General features: G+C 40.1%; 1 protein-coding gene across 5 annotated transcripts in view; it reads left to right on the top strand.

The window, feature by feature from the left end:
* rbbp8l (retinoblastoma binding protein 8-like) overlaps positions 1–19,948 on the top strand; it is a 118,051-nt gene that overhangs the window by 82,465 nt on the left and 15,638 nt on the right. For 4 of the 5 annotated variants that reach the window (XM_072556424.1, XM_072556425.1, XM_072556422.1 and 1 more), the window contains one exon: positions 13,813–13,942. The exons of the other annotated variant lie outside the window; for it this stretch is intronic. In XM_072556424.1, the coding sequence (XP_072412525.1) occupies positions 13,813–13,942 (130 nt within the window). The remainder of the gene's footprint in view (positions 1–13,812; positions 13,943–19,948) is intronic. 5 annotated transcript variants of the gene reach the window in all.

Raw genomic sequence — 19,948 nt, 5'->3', positions numbered from 1 at the left:
TTACAGCCTTGGTCCAGGTTAAAAAAAAACTGATCTTGGAGGGAAGTAAGAATTACTGCCTTTGATCAATTATTGAAGACCCCTAGAAAAATTGGTGTCAATCTGAATCGGGGAAGGTCTCCACTGGTTGGCGTAATTCTTAGAACAAAGGAAGGTGATTGTGGTTGTTGGAGGTCAATCATCCAGCCAGGGACTATCTCTGTAGACATTCCTCAGGGTAGAGTTCGAGATCAAATTTTGTTAAACTGCTTCATCAATAACTTCCTATCCATCATAAGGTCAAAAATGGAGATGTTCACTGATGATTGAACATTGTGCAACATCATTCACAACTGCTCAGATACTGAATCGGACCAGGTCCAAATACAGTAATATCTGGATGACATTCAGGCTTGAGCTGACAAGTGACATGTAACATTCACACCACACAATTATCAGACAGCAACCATCTCCAGAAACAGAGAATATAACTGTCACCCCTTGATTTTCAGTGTTACTGCCATTTCTGAATCTCACACTGCCAACATCCTAGAGGTTACCATTGACCAGCCATAGGATACTATATCTACAAAAGCAGTTCAAAACGGCATGTAATTCAACTCCTGACTCCCCAAAGCTTGCCCACAAGACTCAAGTCAGGACAATGATTGATACTCTCTGCTGGCTTGGATGGGTGCAGCTCCAACTGCATACAAAAAAGGTAAAACTAAACAGTACAGAGTAATCCATTTGATAAGCATTAAACTGTGGTGAAACCTTGAGTCGGCTTGTATTTAGATGTGAAATTGGATATCCGTGTATCAATATTTTGGCAAACAGGGATTTCTGCCTTGCTTGCTACCTATTTTTAATGCCAAGACTGTAACAGAGATGAGAGCCCATAAGTAAACAGTTCAATGCATCAGTAATTGCAAAGATGATAGTGATTCATCCTGATGGTTAATAAATGCCCAAAGTGTATTTTTACCATAAACAATTACTTTCTTTCCTCCTGCTACTCATTCACTGCACTCACCTGAACACAAAATGCCATGGAGGCTTATGTCTCCAAAATCAGTAACACCCCAGGGTTATTTCTACCATGTTACTAATATGTGTGTCACCTACATGTCCTTGTCCCTATAAACAACTCAGCAAAAACTTGCACCGGTTCTAGAACGTTATTGAAATGTTGATCTTTATCTCAGAATGTTTGGAAATCAGAAGTGAGGAAATGGATGGTTGCAGGGAACCTCGATCAGCCCCCACTTCAAATACACTAAAATTATCTTGGGTTTTGGAGGGGATACAACTCAAGTTAACTGCTATAATGCCAGGGCTTTTAAACAGTTAAATTATTGGCTCAAGTTGTGTAAACTTTGTACAGTGATAGTAATGTGAAGGAAAATTTAATTGGGGTATTTAAAGAAAGGATTTGAAAGGGTTAACACAGAGACAACACATCTGATGTGGAATCCAGAAAGAGGAACTATAGTTTTCAATTCTTACGCACTCCACATAACAAAAAGTAAATAGTTAATTTCCAACAAAGCTGCTTTTTCCCTTTACTAATCAATCATCGTTTGAGTATCCCAAGGACCTTTCATCACCACTTCCACCTCTTGACTCTCAGTGATAACATGTACAGATTCAGGTTCAGCAATGTGACTGCATTGATTTCTCTTTAACTCTGTCTATCCAAGTCCCTTTTTCTTAAATGGCTCATCTGACATTGAGGATCTTATGACTCACAAGTGAATCACAAAAACCAAAGCCACATTTATCCACCTTCAGCACTAATTGTTTCTCTGTCTCTTATTCATTGGTAACAACGGCACTAAATTGGATCTTTTGAATTTTATTTATCCTGTTTATCTTGCGCTGAATGGAAAATCCCACTGGGACATGCATCATTTACCTTTACCTTTATATTACTTGCTCCCACTGCAATGTCAGCCTCAATGTGGTTGCAAATGCCTTTGTCACATCCCGACAAATATGTTGATAATCCTTCCTCTTTCTCTGAACCTTTTCAATAGCTATCACCTGCATTCTGTTCTATTAGCCTGATGTACTTATACAAGATATGATTTGTCTGGTTAGCAGCAAGACAATATTTATTATCGTCTCAATACATGTGACAACAATAAATCAGATCAAACCTTAGATTCCAACTGCTCAAACTCTGTTTGAGCTCAGCATCATGGGCCCTCCCTGGTGGCACGGGTCCATTTAATTGGGTGGGAAAATAGGATGCAGGGATTGTCATACCTTCCCACCACCAACGTACTTAAATCTGAAATGGGAAGATCCATGGACAGCAATTCCACCACAGCCCAACTAGCAATTAGGATTAATTCCCACTTAAAGATCTCTTCTTGCCACCATTGCAATCAACCTAGGGGATAATTGGAGAATCTCAAAGCAAAATATTGTATCACTGTGATTGTGTCCCTAACTCTTAGCTAGGAGGCCCTGATTCAAGTCCTACTTGCTCCAGAGATGTATAATAACTTCTCTGAACAGGTTGTTTCGAAAATAGCTACACGACAAGCAATCTCGATGTGTTTGGATGCAGGCTCTGCTGGGAGCCACCTACCCTGTCTTTGTTGCCAACCCCACTTTTCCAAGATGGCTTTCGGTGACCACCCATCTCTGACCTGGGATCCAGAGGTGATCCTTGGCCTCAGGTGGGTGTCCTGCCAGTAACAACTACAGATGCCAAGTGGTGCTTGTTTTGGACCAGGCCAGACCCCATCTAAATATTTTAAGCAGAAAGCCCAGACCTTAACTTTGCTAGTTGTTTTAAGCAGGTGTGAAGTGGATATTCCAGGAGTGATGCAGCTAGCCCAACCACTCAGTTTTAAACACAACAGAACTTATTTATACACAAAAGAAAACCAAACTTAGAATAACATAGCTATTTGAAAAACAATTGACTCTCACAACTCAATGATGCTGTTCCAAATACAGGTGCACAATCCTTTATCCAAAATGCTCGAGATCAGTTGGTTTTCAGAATTCAGAATTTTTCAAATTTCAGAATAAGTGACAGTTTGATGGTGAAATGTTTAAAATCTTGCCGAAAAATAGACTTGCTGTGAGTAAAATGGGCCCTGAAACAAAATTGAGGCCTGCCAGTGCTGGGCCATGCACCCACACGTCGCACCTGAATGACACGCATCGAATGGATGTGGACTTGGGTTAACTGTTTGCACGCCAAACAACCTTGTTAATGAGAAAAAAACTTCACAAAAAAGCCTTTGGACTTCAGAGCTTTTCGGATTTCGGGATTTCAGATAAAGAGTTGTCTACCTGTACTTCCAGCAGTCCCCATGAACATCCCCTTTGCAAAAAAATAAAATCAGACACAAGTTCTTACAGGAGAGGGAGATAGCAGAGAGATTTAGCATGGAACCTCCTTCCACTGTAGCTGATTCTAGGGATTCTCCAGCTTGAACTGACCAGCAACTCCTGAATAACCAGACTGCTAAAATGAAAACAAACCAGAGAAAAGCTGAGCTGGGAGAACTGGCCACTCCCCTTTTATTGTACAAGAGATTTTTTGAAACTTAAATGCTTCTTTAAGTAGATAAATCCAGACATCTCGGAACCTATGACTTTACAACCCCTGTGGATTATGATTAGTGTATGTGATTGTCTCAGAGAAATTACTAGTAACATATAGATTGAAATGTTGTAATGCCAACACCAGGCTCAAAGTCTCCATCTCAACTGTCAAATATTTCTGCTGAGGAATGTTCAATTTCCTGGAGAAATACCCATAGGTCTTTCTGTCTTCTCGTCGTCTTCCTGTAAGAGCACAGCACCGACACCCACATCACTTGCTTTGATAACCACCTTGACTGGCTTTGCATATTTTGGTGTGGCTAATACTGGGGCAGTGGCTAACACAGCTTTCAGGCTGTCAGATGCCTTCTGATAGTCCACTGTCCACTGAAACGCTGTGCTTTTCTTTAGTAATTCAGGGAGTGGAGTGGCCACAATGTTAAAATGTTTCACAAATTTCCAATGAAATTCACTCAATCCCAGGAATCATAGTATTGCCCATTTTATTGATGGTATGGGAAACTCCCAAATTACCTTTTTTTTGTATTCATTGGGGCCATTTGTCCATGTCCAATGACATGACCCAGGAAGGTGACTTGGGTTTTAGCAAATTCAATTTTAGCCAGATTTATCACCAAGCCTGCCTCCCAAAGTCGATCGAACAATTCTGATAAATGTTGCAAATGTTCCTTCCATATGTGACTGAAAATCACCAGGTTATAAATATAAACTACATGATTGGGTAATCTGGAAATTATGTTATTGGTTAGTCTCTGAAATGTGGCTGGCACATTTTTCATACCAAGTGGCATGACTTTAAACTGATATAGTCCACTCAGCTTTGCGAAAGCCGAGATTGTCTTTGATCTTTCAGACAAAGATACTTGCCAGTATCCTATAAGCAAGTCCAACTTAGAAGTACAAGTTGTTTGTCCCACTTTTTCAACACAGTCGTCCAAATGTGTAATCAGATATGCATCAGTCTTTGTAACTGCATTGGTTTTGCGATAGTCCACACGTAACTGTTAGCTATCATCTGGTTTTGGTACCTTTACTATGGGAGAGCTCCAGTCACTGTAACTCACTTTGATTCTGTTATCTTGGAGCATGCGTTCAATCTCCTTTTAAAACTGTGCCAACTTTAGAGGGTTATGCCTACAAGGGTTATGCTTAATCGGACCAGCACGTCCTATATCTACATGATGCCTAATTAGATTAGTACTTTCCAACTTATTTCTACATATTTCCCCATGCGATAGCAGTAACTCTTTCAGGTCATTTTGATTTTTCTCTGGAAGGTAACTCAATAATTTATCCCAATTTTTGACAACTTCCTCATTGTCCAATTTAATTTGAGGAATGTCCAATTCAGAATCCTCTGAATTTGGACCTTCCCTCCGTGTTGTAACCAATAACACAGTTTCCTTTTGCTTTCCTTCCCTGTCAAAATACCTTTTGGGCATATTGACATGATAGGCTGTGTGAGATTTTTTTCTGTCTGGAGTCCTTAACAAATAATTCACCTCACTCAGTCCCCTTTTGACTTGATAAGGTCCACTGAATATTGCTTTTCAAGGTTCACCTATCACTAGAAGTAACACTAACTTCTTATCTCCGATAACAAAATTGCGAGTTTTTAATTTCTTGTCTACTTCCTTTTCATTGTATGCTGTGATACTTTTAAATGCTGTCTAGCCAACTCCCCCATTCTATTTAAGCATTCCCTAAAATCTGACACATAGTCCAAACATGTGGTTTCTGACTTACCAATTTCTCCTTAGTCAATTTTGGTTCGTTCAATTCATGCCCAAAAACTAATTCGAATGGATTAAATTTGGTCGATACATTTTGTGCATCTCTGATCGCAAAAAGTACAAACGAAATTCAGTTATCCTCATCATCTGGATAGTCTTGACTATAAGCCCTCAACATGGTCTTTAGTATCTGATACCACCTTTCTAGTGCTCCCTGTGATTCTGGGTGGTACGCACTTCCTCCTTGACCAACCTCCAACCAGGTTGTACAGTCCGATGCATCTTTTTAGCCTCCACTGTGCTTTCTGTTACCTCTCAACAAAATTCACTGGTTTATCCTGTTTTCCTACATCTAGCTTCCCAGTGCTTTTTCTAACCCGCCAACACTGTGATTTCACATGGCCTACTTTATTGCAGTGAAAACATTGGAGCTTTTTAATTTCTCTTTCCCCTTCAAGGGTTTCCTTTTTATCCTGTGGTAAGTTATCCTCACGATCTCCCCCGAGATCTACCTTTCCCTCACCACGTGAGATTTTCTCTTTTCTCCAATTTTTATCCCTCACAGATTGAAATTGATGTTGGAAACCAAACTTTCATTTATGGACCAACTCATAATCATCAGCTATTTCAGCTGCTAATCTTGCCATTTTAACTCCCTGCTCTTCCACATGAGTTCTCATTACCTCAGGAAGTGAATTTTTGAACTCTTGTCTTAGTTGCAAGTTAAGTTCAAATTCTCTCTCTTCCTTCTTATTTTCTCTTTTTTCATTTCCTTTGTTCAGGCTTTCCTCTCCTTTTCTTTAATAATTTTCTTTCCCTTTCTTTATCTTCTAACATGGCTCTATTTTCTCTTTCTTTATCTTCTAACTTCTGTTGCCTCACTTGCAATTTAAACTCTTCTAACTCCACTTTTCTGTTTCTCTGATGTACCCAAGCAGTTGACCAACTCCATTACAATTTCAGCTTTGCTTTTGTCCCTGGTTAAACCCAATTCTAACCTGTTTACTAATTCTAAAAGTATATCATTCCTCTGTCCTTCTAAACTTATTGGCAAAATTGGGAAGCATCTTCAAACCCCAGGACCTCTTGAGAAATTTAAGAGCCATTTCCAAAGACTAATGGTTCTTCATTAGAATGTTGAGCTATTCAGTAATAACCACATTTTGTTTGGAGACACCCTCAATTTCAGTTCCTGGTTGCCAATTTCACCAGCTTTGTCTATTCATCTTTTGTAAAACCCTCAAAGTCACTTCTTCTACCCCCAGAAAACTCTTAATGACTGAAAGAGCCATTGGTATCCCAAGCACTGTTCAAACCAACCAAAATCAACACCCAGAACAAAGGAAACTAACATCTACCACTCACTGTATAGGAGTCCAACAATCCTAATTCCAAATTGGAACTTAGAACAAATCTTGCAGACACCCCAATCTGTTATGGACCAGGCCACACGTCCTCAAAACATTTCAAGAAGGAAGCCCAGACTCTAACTATTCTAGTTGTTTTAAGCAGGGGTAACATGGATACTCCAGGAGTGATGCAGCTGGCCCAACCACTCCGTTCTAAACAAAACAGTATTTATTTATACACAAACAAAAGAAACCCGAATTTAGAATAACATAACTATTTGAAAACCCAATCAACTCTATCGCAACTTAATGATGCTGTTCCAAATACTTACCATAAACACCCCCTTGGCAACAAGGTAAACTCAGACACAAGTTCTTACAGGAGTGAGAGATGGCAGAGAGATTTAGCAAGGAACATCCTTCCACTGTAGCTGTCTCATTAGATTCTGTAGCTTAAACTCAGCAGCAGCGCCTGAACAGCCAGACTGCTAAAAACCAAATAAAACCCGAGAAAAGCTGAGCTGGGACAGTGGCCACTCCCTTTTCATTGTACAAGTGTTCTTGTTAAAACTGATAAGCTTCTTCAAGTAGATAAACCCAGACATCTCGGACCCCATGATTTTATGACCCCTCTGAAAGAAAAGCCAAGGACAACATAACCTTGTTAAAGGAGCAGCATCATCACAAGCTACTGAGTACAAAGAGATGTCAGTTTCCAAATTGCTAATAGCACTTGGCTGGTTAAATTTCAGATCTCAAGTCCTTGATCCTGAGGCTAGTCCACCACTGGCCTGTTAAGTGTACAAATGATACATGAAATGGACCTACCCTAAAAAAAGCTGATCTTGCCTCTGGCCGATTCTCCAGCCAACGGGTGAGATGACTGCCACTTCCACAAGATTCTGCCCCATGTTCCACCTGCCCATCAATTCATTCCTTCATGTGTGGTTTAGACAAGGGCAGACCCTCGTCTGGATGTGTGCTGATGTTTCTTTTTCTTGGCTGTTTTTGTCAGTAATTGTTCACTATCACCAAACACTGTTAATGACAGGATAAGGAGGCAGATTCTGCATCAATCTCAGCTGGAGTGGGAACCCAGTCCATGCAGGTAGCACTATTCTGAGTCACACACTAACTGCACAGTTTGCATTATTCTGAGTCACATACTAGCTGCCAGGTTTGCACTATTCTGAGTAACACACTAGCCATCCAGCTAACTATGATAACCAGCCCACATTATCTAGCCCATTAAGTTTTAAATTATTTTTTATTTGTTATAATTTCTTCCATGGCCTTTCCTGACCCATCTCTCTTGAATCTTGGACAGCCATATACCATCTTCTGAATATTCAATTCCTCCAATTCTAATCCACTTTGTCTTCCTATTTTCTTCACATCTGGTTTTCAGATACAGTACTTTAGTCTTTGGGTAACCCTTCCTCTACCTTCATCTTTACAATCACCTCAGGCTTTTTTCTGAGCTTTTGATCACATCTACCAAACCCTCCCTTCTTGGCTTGTTATCTCTTTTCTCCACTCTCATTTATGTTTCTTATTATTAAAGATGATATATAACAGCACTTGTTGCTGTATAACTCAATACCACTCTCAACATATTTGCATCGCAGTAGACAGGATGGTTAAGAAGGCATTTAGAACGCTAGCCTTCATTGCTCAAACCTTTAAGTATATGAGTTGGAAAGACATTTTGAGGTTGTATAGGACATTATTGACACCTTTCCCAGAGTACTGTGTGCAGTTCTGGGGTTGTCCTGTTATAAGAAGAATACTATTAAACCGGAGAAAAGATTTACCAGGATGTTGTCAGGAATGAAGGTTTTGAGTTATAAAAATAGGCTGGGGCGTTTTTCACTGGAGCATAAGAGGTTGAGGGATGACTTTCTGGAGGTTTATAAAATCATGAGGGGCAAAGATGAGGTGAATAGCCTTATCTTAAGGCTATTCTTTAGGGTGGGGAGTTCAAAAGCCAGGGGACATATTTTTTAAGGTGAGACAAGAAAGATTTAAAAAGGACAGGACTGTTTTGCACAGACTGTGCTTAGTAAGTGGACTGAACTGCCAGACAAAGTGATGGATGCACATACAGTTACAATGTTTAAAAGACGTGGATAAGCAGATGAATAAGAAAGGTTTGGAGGGATGTGGGCCAATCACAGGCAGCTAGTTTGGGAACATGGTCAGCTTGGACTAGTTGGACCAAAGGGTCCGTTTCCGTGCTGTGTGGTTCTATGAGTCTCCATCAATATGTGCACATATCATTGGTGAAAGATCCACCTTGATCATTATTAAACAGTAAACTGCTGTAGCATTGTTCATGAAATAAAAAGTAACCTGGAGTAATTGAAAATACACACAGCTAAGTCTGTGTCCAACAGCTACACACATACAATAGAAATAAATATGTTTGCTATCCAACCTGGATTAAGAAATTCTATATTCTGTTTTATAACAAATAAAAATTTAAATGATGTGTCATATTATAACATAGGTTATAATATATCAGGCAATAAATAAATATGTACAACTATGTATGTGATAAATATACCTAATTACATAGATATGAAAAAGTACCTAAAATTACAAATTAATATATAAAATTGTTAAATATGAAGTTAATTAATCTTTTTCACTTCAAAAATATCCTTGCATTATACAATCCTCATTCTATATTATTTATTCACACTTACTATCTCTCATGCATATGGTTGTTGTTGATAATTATTTCTGAGTTGTTTCGTTCAATGATGTTGCTGATGCACTATAAATAAATATAAATTAAAGGTATATGTAAAGCAACTTAACAGATTTCTATTCCATAAATTCCCCTGTTTACAAGTCATCAGTCTTGTCAGGGCAGTATTGTAGAGCTGCAAATAACTTTAGGTAAGCAATCTGATTTCTGAGCTTTAGCATTTCCATATGCAAAAAAGAGAAATAAAATCATCATAAAATGATAATAGTTAGAGTCATAGAGTCATACAGCATGGAAACATGCTGTCTCAACTCATCTGTGGTGATCAGACATCCCAATCTGACCTAGTTCCATTTGCCTGCATTTGGCCCATATCCCTCTAAACCTTTCTTATTCATATACCCATCCAGGTGCCTTTTAAATGTTGCAATTGTGCCAGCCTCCACCACCTACTCTCACAGCTTGTTCCATACACACACCACCTCTCTGCATACAGAAGTCACACCTCAGGTTTTTTTTAAATCTTTCCCATCTCACTTTAAACCTATGTCCTTTAGTTTTGGATTCCCCCCACCCTAGGAAAAAGACCTTGCCTATCCGCCCTATCCATGTCCCTCATGATTTTATAAACTTCTATGAGATCAGCTCTCAGCCTCCAACACTCCAGGGAAAACAGTCCCAGCTTATTCAATGTCTTCCTAAAGCTCAAAGCCTCCAGTCCTGGCAACATCCTTGTAAGTCTTTTCTGCACTTTCTCAAGCTTAACAACATCCGTCCAATGGAAAGCTGACTAGAATAGTATTCCAAAAGTGGCCTCACCAATGTACTGTGCTGTGTGACAATAGTCTGACTTTAAGAAATGTATTTTGTCCTGGTTTGTTTTATGAAGAGAAGTTTGCTCCAAAGCCAATAAACTGCACAGCTTGTGAGGCCTTGGGGATTTTTAAAAATTGGAACAATAGAAGCAGCCTGAATGCATGGAGTCAAACTCTCACAGAAACAGGATTTTTTTTAAAAAGTTTTACTTTTCAGTAACAAAAGTTGGGGTCCTCCTCCTGCTGCTAAAATTACATGTGAGACAATCTATTTTATTGAATTTGCCTTTGCCAAGGGTGTGCTTATGGGATGTTATTATATTCGAAAGTTATTTAGTAGTAGTTGTGTAAATATATATAATAATATATTATTTTGTTAGGTATTTTTATAGCATTACAGTGGAGCCAATTATTTTAATTTTATGTTATCTGTATTTTAATTATAGTGTCTACATAAAGTGTGTTTGTTTCAAGCCTAGAAGTTGACTGACCAAATTACATCCAGAACACAATGCCTTTTCTTATTTCTTCGAAATAAGAAAAAGTTAGGGTCTAGACTATCTTCTTAATATATTTTGAGGGGGTTTGGTCTGGTCCATAACAACTGCTGCAACATGATGTCCCAACTCTTATATTCAATGTTATGGAATGAAGGCAAGCGTGCCAAATGCTTTCTTCACCACTCTGTCTACCTGTGACTCCACTTTCAAGGAACGATGAACCTAGGTCTCTTTGTTTGGAAACACTCCCCAGGAGCTTATCTTAAGTGTATAGGTCCTGCCTTGGTTTGCCTTTCTAAAATGCAGCACCTCACATTTATCTAAATTAAACTCCATCTGCCACTTCTCAGTCCATTGGCCCAACTGATCATGATACCATTTTCCTTGAGGTAACCTTCTTCACTATCTACTACACCTCTAATTTTGGGGTCATCTGCAAACTTACTAACTGGACCTCCTATGTTCACATCCAAATCATTTATATAAATGACGAAAAGCAGTGGACCCAGTACCGATCGTTGTGGCACACCATTGGTCACAGGCCTCCAGTTTGAAAAAAAGTTATTTGCAGCTCTACAACACTACCCTGACAAGACTGATGACTTGTAAACAGGGGAATTTATGGAATAGAAATCTGTTAAGTTGCTTTACATAAACCGTTAATTTATATTTATTTATAGTGCATCAGCAACATCATTGAACGAAACAACTCAGAAATAATTATCACCACCACCTTCTGTCTTCTACCTTTGAGCCAGTTCTGTATCCAAATGGCTAGTTCTCTCTGTTTTCCTTGTATTTAACCAGTCTACCCTGAGGAACCTTGTCAAATACCTTACTGAAGTCCATATAGATCACGTCCACTGCTCTGCCATCATTAATCCTCTTTGTTTCTTCTTCAAAAAACTCAATCAGTTTCATGAGACATGATTTCACATGCACAAAACCATGTTGACTATCCCTAATCAGGTCTTGTCTTTCCAAATACATGTAAATTCTGTGCCCCAGGATTCCCTCCAAACACTTGCCCACCATTGATGTCAGGCTCACTGGTCTATAGTTCCCTAGCTTTACCTTACCACCTTTCTTAAATAGTGGCAACATGTTAGCCAACCTCCAGCCTTCTGGCATCTCATCCGTGGCTATCAATGATACAAATATCTCAGCAAGAGGCCCAGCAATCACTTCCTACCTTTCCACAGAGTTCTAAGGTACACTTGATCAGGTCCTGGGGATTTATCCAGTACCTCTTCCACTGTAATATGGATATTTTTCAAGATGTCACCATTTATTTCCCTACATTCTACATCTTCCATGTCATTCTCCACAGTAAACACTGATGCAAGATACTCCTTTAGTATCACCCCCATCTCCTGTCATTCCATACATAGGCTGCCTTGTTGATCTTTGAGGGGCTCTATTCTCTCCCAGTTACCCTTTTGTCCTTAATGTGTTTATAGATTCTCCTTTGCCAAAGCCAACTCATGTCCCCTTTTTGCCCTCCTTAAACATATTTCTACTGCTTTTATTTATTGCTAAGGATTCACTCAATCTCTGCTATCTATACCTGACATATGCTTCCTTTTTCTTAACCAAGACCTCAATTTCTCCAGTCATCCAGCATTCCCTATATCTACCAGCCTTTCCTTTCACCCTAACAGGAACATTTTGTCTCTGGACTCTCATTATCTCATTTTTGAAGGCTTCTCATTTTCCAGCCGTCCCTTTACCTGCAAGCATCTGCCCCCTAATCAGCTTTTGAAAGTTCTTGCCTAATACCATCAAAATTGGCCTTTCTCCAGTTTAGAACTTCAACTTTTAGATCTGGTCTATCCTTTTCTATCACGATTTTAAACCGAGTAGAATTATAGTCACTGCCCCCAAAGTGCTCCCCCACTGACACCTCAGTCACCTGCCCTGCCTTATTTCCCAAGAGTAGGTCAAGTTTTGCACCTTCTCTAGTAGGTGCATCCACGTACTGAATCAGAAAATTTTCTTATACACATCGAACAAATTTCTCTCCATCTAAACCCTGAACACAATGGCTGTCCCAGTCAATGTTTGGAAAGTTAAAATCCCCTACTATAACCATCCTATTATCCTTACAGATAAGTGAAATATCCTCCCAAATTTGTTTCTCAATTTCCCTCTGACTATGAGGTGGTCTATAACACAATCTCAAAAAGGTGATCATCCCTTTCTTATTTCTCAGTTCCATCCAAATAATTTCCCTGGACATATTCACAGGAATATCCTCCATAAACATAACCGAAATGCTATCCCTATTCAAGAACACCACTCCCCCTCCTCTCTTGCCCCCCTTTCTGAACTTCCTATAGCAGTTGTCCTGGAACATTAAGCTGCCAGTCCTCTCCATCCCTGAGCCACGTTTCTGTAATCGCTATGATATCTCAGTCCTGTGTTCCTAACCATGCCCTGACTTCATCTGCATTCCCTGTTAGGCCTCTTGCATTGAAATGAATGTTTAATTAATTAGTCCAACTCATTCTCTGCTTTATTTCTGCCTGCCCTGACTGTTTGGCTTACTTCTATTCCCACTGTACCAGTCTCAGATTGATCTCTTTCCTCACTATCACCCTGGGTCCCACCCTGCTAGTTTAAATCATTCCAAGCAGCTCCTGGGGATTTATCTTCCTTTATGCATCTTAAGACATCCAGCACCTCCTCTTCTATAATGTGAACTCTATTCAAGCCATCACTATTTCTCCAAGTTTCACATCCTTCTCCACCATAAATACTGACGTAAATATTCATTTGGTATCTCACCCGTCTCTTGTGGTTCTACACATAGATAGCCTTGTTGATCTTTAAGGATCCCTATTCTCTCCCAGTAACTCTTTTGCCTTTAATATATTGATAGAATCTCTTTAGATTCTCCTTAATGCTATTTGCCAAAGCCATCTAATTAAATAACTGACAAAGGCAATGCACACAGAATAAGAAGAGTCAAAATCAAAGTGTCCGCATAGATGTTCATATCCATCTTGAGGATTGAAGCTTTCCTTTTCCTTGCCATTTCTTCATTGTTGAATTGAATGCCAGAATAATAATTTTAAAACATAAGATATCACCACCCTAACTCTCTGCATGTAATTACTTGTTTACTTGTAGCTGCATATAAGAGAGGAAGAAGAATTAAAAGATGCAAACCAACACCATCAGCCTCCACACATGTCTCAGAAAGCAGTGTAGAAATCACAGGAAACAGAACATCCAGTGACCCAAAGTTAGTTCCAGGAAGGTAAGAGTTCAATGGCAATTGTCCTAATAAGTTATAACATAATAAATAATCTTGATTCCATGCTTGATGTCATATAAAATAAAACACATGCAAAGCTATATCACAATACGACAATTCAGCTAAGTTTTCTGTTCACATGTTGACCAAAGGATCGCTTGGACCAAGCACGAGTAATTATTACCTCTACCACAACCCATTCACTTTTTTAACCTTAAATTCAATCAGCAACCTTTTGGATACCTCACCTGGGGCAGCATGCAAAACAAACTGCTGCCTTCTCATACACCAATTTCAGCTCTCAGAGAGTTCTCACCAAAATTTGTAAGCACCAGCAGGGCTACCAAAATTTATACTCAGCAAGGAGGTCAAGCTGAAATGGTTATGATCAGCAAGGTATGGTTATCCTCAACAAGGCGGTAAAGCTGGTATGGTGCATTGGTCAAGGCAAGTAACCGGTCTTGTTAAGGAGAAGCAAGCAGCTTTGGCCCAGGTCCAGCTTATTTTGGGAATTTCAGTTGGACAGTGATATTGCACAAATGTATATTGATTCTACATATAAATATACAAATTAAGAGCAGGTTTAGGTCATTCAGCTGCTCAAGCCTGCTCCGCCAATCAATTCATTATGACTGATCTATTGTAACCTCAAATCCACATTTTTGCCTACCCTGATAACCTTTCAACCCTCTGTTTAACGAGAATCTATCTACCTCTGCCTTAAGATGAATAGGAGGAGGAGAAAACAAAATAAGAATATTCAAGGATTTTGTGTCCACAATTTTTTTGGAAGACAGTTTCAAAGACACATGACCCCAAAAAAAAAGTCACCTAATCTCTGTTTTAAATGGGCAAGCCCCTGAATTTTGAACAGTGACTCCTAATTCTAGATTTTTTTCCCTAAAAAGAGACATCCATTCCATAGCCACCCAGTCAACAGCCTTTATATTCTTCAATCATGTTGCCTCTTACTCTTCTAAATTCCAAAGGTTACAAGCCTAGCCAGGCCAACCTTTCCTGGTATTACCTGTTATTACAGGTATTAGTTCTGTAAGCCTTCTTCTTTCCTCCACTAATACATTGACAGGCTTCCTTAAATAAAGTGACCAAAAAAAGTTGATGCGTTCTCATCAATGTCCTGTGTAATTCATGTGGAGGTGCTGATGTTGGACCGGGATAGACAAAGTTAAAAACAGGTTGGACTATAACCTGATGTTGTGTGATTTTTAATTATGTAATTGAAGTATCATCTTGTTGTTTTGTATTTAATTCCCTGTATGACAAATGATAACATTCCATTAGCATTCCTTATTATTTTTTGTACCTGCATGCTAACCTTCTGTGATTCATGCACAAGGACACTCAGATCCCCCGTACCTCAGAGCTCAGCCATTTCTCAGCATTTAGGTAATATGCCTCTCTTTTTAATATTCCTTCCAAAATGGAAAGTTTCACAAATTTGCCCACTTACTTATACTATATTTTCTGTGATTTGGAGGTGCTGGTGTTGGACTAGTGTGTACAAAGTTAAAAATCACACAACACCAGATTATAGTCTAACAGGTTTATTTGGAAGCACTAGCTTTTGCAGTGCTGTGCTCCTTCATCCACCTGACGAACGAGCAGTGCTCCAAAAGCTAGTGCTTCCAAATAAGTCTGTTGGACTATTACCTGGTGCTGTGCGATTTTTAACTTGCTATTTTCTGTAGCTTGTTTGTGAGTTCTTCACACCCCACTTTCTTATCTATCTTTGTGTCATCAGCAAATTTGGCAACTATACCTTTCATCCCTTCATCTAAGTTGTTTATTTAGGTTGTAAACTGTTGAGTTTCCAGCACTTACCACTGTGGCATACTACTCTTTACAGCTTGCCAACCTGGAAAAGACTGCACCTACTCGCTGCTTTGTGGGTGCTATACAAAATTCTATCCATGCAAATATGCTACTTCCATACTATGTGCTTCTATTTTCTGCATAATATGTCACCTTATCAAATGCATCCACTCATTCTCCTTTATCCATGGCATATGTTACCTCTGTAAATAGTTCTAATAGATTGGTCAAACATGATTTCCTTTTCACAACACCGTGTTTACAGTGTCTGATTGCTTTAAACTTATCCAAGTGCCTTGTTCATTCCTGATGAAGGGCTTTTTGCCCGAAACATCAATTTTCCTGCTCCTCGGATGCTGCCTGACCTGCTGTGTTTTTCCAGCACCACTCTAATCTAGACTCTGACTTCCAGCATCTGCAGTCCTCACTTTTGCCTAATCTTTTTCAAAACAGTTTCTAAACTTTTCCCTCTGACAAATGTTAGTCTATTGTTAGTTTCTTGCTTCTGTCTCCCTCCCTTTTGAAGAAAGGAATTATGTTCTCTGCCTTGCAATCTAATGGGATTGTCCCAAATCCAGGGAGCTTTGAAAATTAAACCAATACATCAATGATCTCATGAGCTATTTCTTCCAAGGTTACTCAGTAGAGACTACAGATCCAAGCTCAGAATTTTCTGTATCTATGTGACTCGATCTCACAAGGCATACTGAGTTGAGCAAATTTTTGATTTTGTTTTCTTCTCTTTCATTCTCAGGACGTGGGTAGTATTTGACAAGGCAGTTATGACTCCATCACATTGGTGTGTAGGGCTCAGTTAATATTTGTAAACAGAAGGTTAGCAATTATTGTGTTGTTTAAGTATATTATTAATAATGTCCCCTTTAGCTAAACCCAATCATTGTTTCTGCTGGGCAGGGTGTGGTTGATCTAACAAAGTTCACCACCTTCTTATTGCTCAATTTCTTTCTGTGCTATTAATAGAAAATCCTTGTTACACTGGTTGTATTATAACAGATAGTGTCAGTGAATATGCTAGGGTGTGTTTAGTTAAGTGGTACAGCATTTCTGACTGGGGTAAAAAAACTTTACTTTATTCTTTTTTGTTGGGAATGGATCAAATATGGGGCGGCACAATGGCTCAGTGGTTAGCACTGCTGCCTCACAGTGCCGGAGATCCAAGTTCAATTCCACTCTCAAGCAACTGACTGTGTGGAGTTTGCATGTTCTCCCTGTGTCTGTGTGGGTGTCCTCCAGGAGCTCTGGTTTCCTCCCACAGTCCAAAGATGTGCAGGTTAGGTGGGTTGGCCATGTTAAATTGCCCATAGTGTCCAGGGGTGTGCAGGCTAGTTGGATTCGCCATGGGAAATGCAGGAATAGAGTAGGGAGTGGGTCTGGTTGGGAGGCTCTTCGGATGGTCAGTGTGGATTCAATGGGCTGAATGGTGTACTTCCACACTGTAGGGATTCAAGATCTGACAGTATATGTGAAGTAAAACTTTATTCTCCTGAATATGAAAACATAAGTCAGGATTTTGTCAACAATCACACAATGTGTCACTCTTAATATTCTAACCAGAACTGAGTGCCACTGCTGCTTTCTCTATTTTTGCCTTTTTCCATGCAATTATAAATAAAATTCAAGACGCCAATGACATGCATGTGAAACATGTATTGCAGTGGCTGGGGATGCTTTTCCATCGGTATAACCCATCATCAGCTGAGAATGCCTCATCGAGGGGTGATCTATTAAAACGTATCCTGGTCAAACAGGGAGGCTCTGGATCACTGCCATAACTTCCCAGTCCAACTCCATTTCCATTAACATAGGACTTGAGGGCACAGGCTTTTCTCAAAATTAAATATCACTTGTAAATATTTCATGTTGCATTGCTTTCACAGTATTTATGTATGAATCATCATTATTCAACTAGTTTAGTCAGAGAACCAAACATACTGGCAAGTCAACATCTGTGAAGAGAAATTAGAGTTAACACTTCGGGTCTGGTGTCACTTCCTCTTCACAGATGTTGCCAGACCTGCTGTTTTTCAGCAACTTCTGTTTTTGTTCCTTAGTTACAGCAGCCATAGTTCTTTTGTTTTTTATCCTGGCAAGTCAGATTGTTGGCATGCATTGAGGTTGCAAGGGATTTGGAGACATTTTGTTTATTGTGAAAGAAACAGGTTGTGTTTTTGCATTTGTTTTCACTGTTGAATCTTTGTATTAGTGTCCAGGGTTGTTCTCAACATCATGTGGAACACAGCTGAACTTGCAGGCTCTACTGGTCCTACATTCAATGCAATGTAAAGGACATTTTCCCAATTGCTCAATGCAATTTCATTTCTTCACAGACAAAACTTTTAGGAAGGTTGTACTCCTCAGTTGCAGGCTTACTGGTGGCTAATTAGAGCTATCCATGAATGGTAGGTACTCCCACAGTGGAAGAAGGTGTCACTGGTGGGGACAACTAAGTCTATCGTTCTCCTCCTTTTCTCTTTAATGCTGCCTTTGCTCTCAATCTCAAAGGTATCTGTAGCCTTCCCAATGTAGCAATTCCAAGCATCATGATCTACACCAACACTTGCTACCAACAATGGTGGATGCGGCACACAGAGAGTGACTTCTTCAGGGAGAGCTTGAAAGATTTAAATACAGTCTCTGTTACATTTACCAGTAGACTGCTCTTGGGCAGGTGACTGTTGTCTCTCTGGGCACCCAATCCACTTAGATCAGAGTGGTGCTGGAAAAGCACAGCAGGTCAGGCAGCATCCGAAGAGCAGGAAAATCGACATTTCGGGCAAAAGCCCTTCATCAGAAATTGCCAGGATACTTTTCCAGCATCATTCTGATCTAAACTCTGGTTTCCAGCATCTGCAGTCCTCACTTTTGCCTACCCAATCGACTTGGCATTGTAAGAGAATGGTATCACTACTGGTGATGCTGGTTGTCTCCAGGATTTCAATGTCTGTGATGCAGTCTTGCCAGCGCATCTTGAGGATGTTTCAGAGGTAGTGCTGGGACAGGAGTGGATCATGATCCATGCCTCAGTGCTCAGAAAAGAACTACAGCATTGCACACATTGAAATGAAATAAAGAACTGCAGCTACTGGAAACCTGAAAGAAAAACAGAAATTGCTGAAGGAACTCAGCAGATCTGGCAGCATCTATGGAGAGAGAAACACAGTTCATATTTAGGGTCCAGTGACCCTTCTTCACAACTGCTAGTAACTTGGAAAAGATGGAGAGGAAGTAAAGGATAGGTGGAGATGGAGCCCAGAGGGAGAGAAAGACAGTTAGGCAAACAAAGAGACAATAATGGTAAGTCAGAGAGAGAGAAACACTGCTATTGAGGACCATAAATAGGTGAAATTTTGTTGGTTGTGCTGAAAGTAGCCCATGTCATGACAGGACCTGGGATGTGGGGTTGAATAAGGAAGAAGGTGTTCAGGCCTGAGAAGTGTTGAACTCAATACTGAGAAGTCCAGAAGGCTACAGGGTCCTCAGGTGGAAAATGAGGTGCTGTTCTTGTGCTGAGCTTCCCTGGAGCAGGCCCAGGACAGAGATGTTGGCCAGTGATCACCGTGGTGTACTGAAGTGGCAGGCAACTGGAAGCTGGGGTCATTTTTGTAGATAGAAGGTAGGTTTCCTACAAAGTGGTAGAAAATCGTGGGAGTGTGGGGGTTATTGACCTGGAAGATGTGTCTGGAGCCTTGGATGGTGAGGGGGGTGGTGGAAGTAAATGGGCACATGTTACCCCTTCTGTAATTGCAGGGGAAGGTGCTGTGGGAGTATGGGGGTTATTGGGGATGAAGTAGGAATGGATCAGGGTATCCCAGAGGGAAGGGTCCCTGTGGTCAGCTGACAAGGGCTCCAGGCTCTGTCTCCAGGAGTACATGCTACCTATTCCTGCCTGCTACTAGTTCTGAAGAAGGGTCACCGGCCCTGAAATATTGACTCTGCTTTCTCTCCACTGTTGCTGCCAGATCTGCTGAGTTTCTCCAACAATTGCTGCTGTTGTTCACATTGAGTTTGATCTGCACTCTGAGGCTGTAGCTGCTGCATATTCATTTGTGCAGTCGACCGAATGCACTGTTTGCTTCTGAAAGTCTTTTGTCCACTTCCTTGTCCATGGTGGACATTCCCCAAAATGGCTTGACCACTTCTAGCTCGGGTCTTGTA

The sequence above is a fragment of the Chiloscyllium punctatum genome, chromosome 37 (genome assembly GCF_047496795.1).
Source record: "Chiloscyllium punctatum isolate Juve2018m chromosome 37, sChiPun1.3, whole genome shotgun sequence".
In the NCBI taxonomy this organism is placed as follows: domain Eukaryota; kingdom Metazoa; phylum Chordata; class Chondrichthyes; order Orectolobiformes; family Hemiscylliidae; genus Chiloscyllium; species Chiloscyllium punctatum.
The sequence above is the reverse complement of the archived record's forward strand: the minus strand, read 5'-3'. Positions and strand labels throughout refer to the sequence as shown.